This window comes from Gallinula chloropus (genome assembly GCF_964237585.1).
Source record: "Gallinula chloropus genome assembly, contig: HAP1_SCAFFOLD_413, whole genome shotgun sequence".
Lineage (NCBI taxonomy): Eukaryota > Metazoa > Chordata > Aves > Gruiformes > Rallidae > Gallinula > Gallinula chloropus.
Window position 1 is genome coordinate 30,741 of NW_028168624.1, and position 2,500 is coordinate 33,240.

The 2,500-nt window shown below is 70.7% G+C and overlaps 1 protein-coding gene across 1 annotated transcript in view; it reads left to right on the forward strand.

The window, feature by feature from the left end:
• Nucleotides 1-7: 7 nt before the first annotated feature.
• The window catches only part of LOC311204300 (telomerase Cajal body protein 1-like), a gene marked incomplete at its 5' end in the record, with an annotated part of 2,755 nt that continues 262 nt past the window's right edge, over nucleotides 8-2,500 (forward strand). The window contains 5 exons of the mRNA XM_084280749.1: nucleotides 8-143; nucleotides 500-696; nucleotides 1,091-1,194; nucleotides 1,389-1,544; nucleotides 1,972-2,500. The exon at nucleotides 1,972-2,500 is cut by the window's right edge and continues 262 nt beyond it. Of these exons, the coding sequence (XP_084136875.1) occupies nucleotides 8-143; nucleotides 500-696; nucleotides 1,091-1,194; nucleotides 1,389-1,544; nucleotides 1,972-2,212 (834 nt within the window). The remainder of the gene's footprint in view (nucleotides 144-499; nucleotides 697-1,090; nucleotides 1,195-1,388; nucleotides 1,545-1,971) is intronic.

The following is a 2,500-nucleotide window of genomic DNA, read 5'->3' on the forward strand; positions in this document are numbered from 1 at the left end:
GGCCCCCCAGGAGCAGCTGGTGCCCCCCCACTCTCTGGCCTTCACCCCGGACGGGTCTCGGCTCTTCGGCGGCTTCGACGGCTCCATCCGGGTCTTCAGCCCCGAGCGGCCCGGCCGGGGCGGGGAGGAGCGGGGGCTGCGGGGTGAGGGGACTGGGAGGGGACTGGGACGGACTGGGAGGCACTGGGAAAGGACTGGGAAGGGACTGAGAGGCACTGGGAGAGCACTGGGAGGGGACTGGGAGGCTCTGGGAGGGACTGGGGGCCACTGGGAGGGGCCTGGGGGACAGTGGGTGGGGATTCGGGTGCACTGGGAGGCACTGGGAAGCACTGGGAGGGGACTGGGGGGGCACTGGGAGGGGACTGGGGGGCACTGGGAGGCACTGGGAGGGGATTCAGGGGCACTGGGTGGCACTGGGAGGGCACTGGGAGGGGAGTGGGAGGGGCCCGGGAGGGCGGAGCCGAGACCGGTGGGCGTGGCCTGACTCGCCCTCACCCAGATCAGCGCGGTCTGATTGGCTGCCTGGCCGTGAGCCCCAGCCAATCGGTGCTGGCGTGCGGCTCCTATGGGCGGAGCCTGGGGCTGTACCCGCTGGAGGGGGGCGGGGCGCTGGCGCTCTGGCCCCGCCTCCCCGCCGCCCCCACCCACCTGCGCTTCGGGCCCGGCGGAAACACCCTCTATGCGGGGGGGCGCAAGGTGGGCGGGGCCGGGGGAGGCACTGGGAGGCGCTGGGATGCATTGGGAGGGAGTGAGGGGGGACTGGGAGTGGACTGGGAGGCACTGGGATGCATTGGGAGGGAGTGAGGGGGGTCTGGGGGGTACTGGGGGCCACTGGGATGCATTGGGAGGGAGTGAGGGGGGACTGGGATGCATTGGGAGGGAGTGATGGGGAACTGGGAGGCACTGGGAGGTGATTCAGAGGCACTGGGAGGGGACTGGGAGGCACTGGGAGGGGACTGGGAAGCACTGGAGGGGATTCAGGGGCACTGGGAGGGGACTGGGAGGCACTGGGAGGGGATTCAGGGGCACTGGGAGGGGACTGGGAGGCACTGGGGTGCTGCTGGATCCCCTCCCCCCTCTCCTCCCCCAGTCACGTCACATCCTGTGCTGGGACCTGCGCCGCCCCGAGCGCCCCCTGCTGGCGGCCGAGCGCTGGGTGGGCACCAACCAGAGAGTGACCTTTGACCTCGACCCGTGAGAGCCCCTCCCCCACCCCTGACACCCCTCCTGGCCCCCCTTCCCCCATCCTGATACCCCCCCTCCCCCCCCAACACCCCTCCCCCACCCTGACCCCCCCTGACCCCACCCCTCCACCTCCCCAACCACCCCTCCCTCCCCTCCCCCACCCTGACCTCCCCCCTCTGACCCCTCCTCCCCCCTGTCCCCAGCTCGGGCCGGCTGTTGCTGTCGGGTGACACGTGTGGCTGGGTGACAGTTTGGGACACGCTGACCCCCCCCAGGGATGGGGGAGGGGCCGGGGACCCCCCCCTGTTGCCCCCCCGCTGCCGCTTCCGCGCCCTCAGAGACGCCGTCAACGGCACCAGGTGACACCCGGCACCGCCTGACATCCCTGTGTCACCCCCCAGGTCACCTCCTGTATCACTCATCACCCCCCTGTGTCACCCCTCTCGCGTCACCATGTCACCTCCTGTCATTCCCCCCCCCCCCCCCCCATCCCCGGTCACCCCCCATGTCACCCCCCAGGGACACTGTGTCACCCCTCATCTCACCTCCTGTGTTCCCCCCCCAGGTGACCCCGTGTCACCCCTCGTGTCACCTGTCACCCCCCCCAGATCAGCCGTCCCCCCTCCAGGTCATCCCCTGTGTCACCCCCCCTGTGTCACCTGTCACCCTCCAGGTCACAGTGTCACCCCCAGGGACACCGTGTCACCCCGTGTCACCCATCACATGTCACCCCCCATGTCACCCCCTGTGTCCCTGTCCCCCCAACACGCTGTTCCCTGTCCCCAGCCTGCACCCCTGGCTCCCGCTGTTGGCTACAGCCTCCGGCCAGCGCCTGTTCCCGACTCCCTGGGACAGCGACGACGACGCCGGGGGGGGTGATGGGGACGGTGATGGGCCCCCCCCGGGGGGCGACAACCGGCTGCAGCTCTGGTGGTGGGGGAAGGGAGAACCATGGGACAGCGACTGTGACACCCCCGGGGACACCCAGAGTGGGGACACCGGGAACAGCCCCCCCCAGGGGCAGTGACTGTTCCAGGTGACGTTTCACCTCCTGCCCGGGACGTGCGGTGTTCTGCGGGGCGGGGGGGGGGGGGGGAGGTGTCCCCCGTCCGCCAGCTCCCGCCTCTCCTCACTCCCTCCGGACGCCACGGGGCCGGTTGTGACCCCCTCACGAGTCCTTTGTCAGGGAAGGACGAACAGGCTCCCCCCTTGATCGGCTGTTCTGCCACGGCCGCGCTCTCGGGGTACACGCGCGTGGTTGGGATCAACTCGCTGCCCCGGTAGCGACACCGTCCCGAACATCAGTGTGACAAGC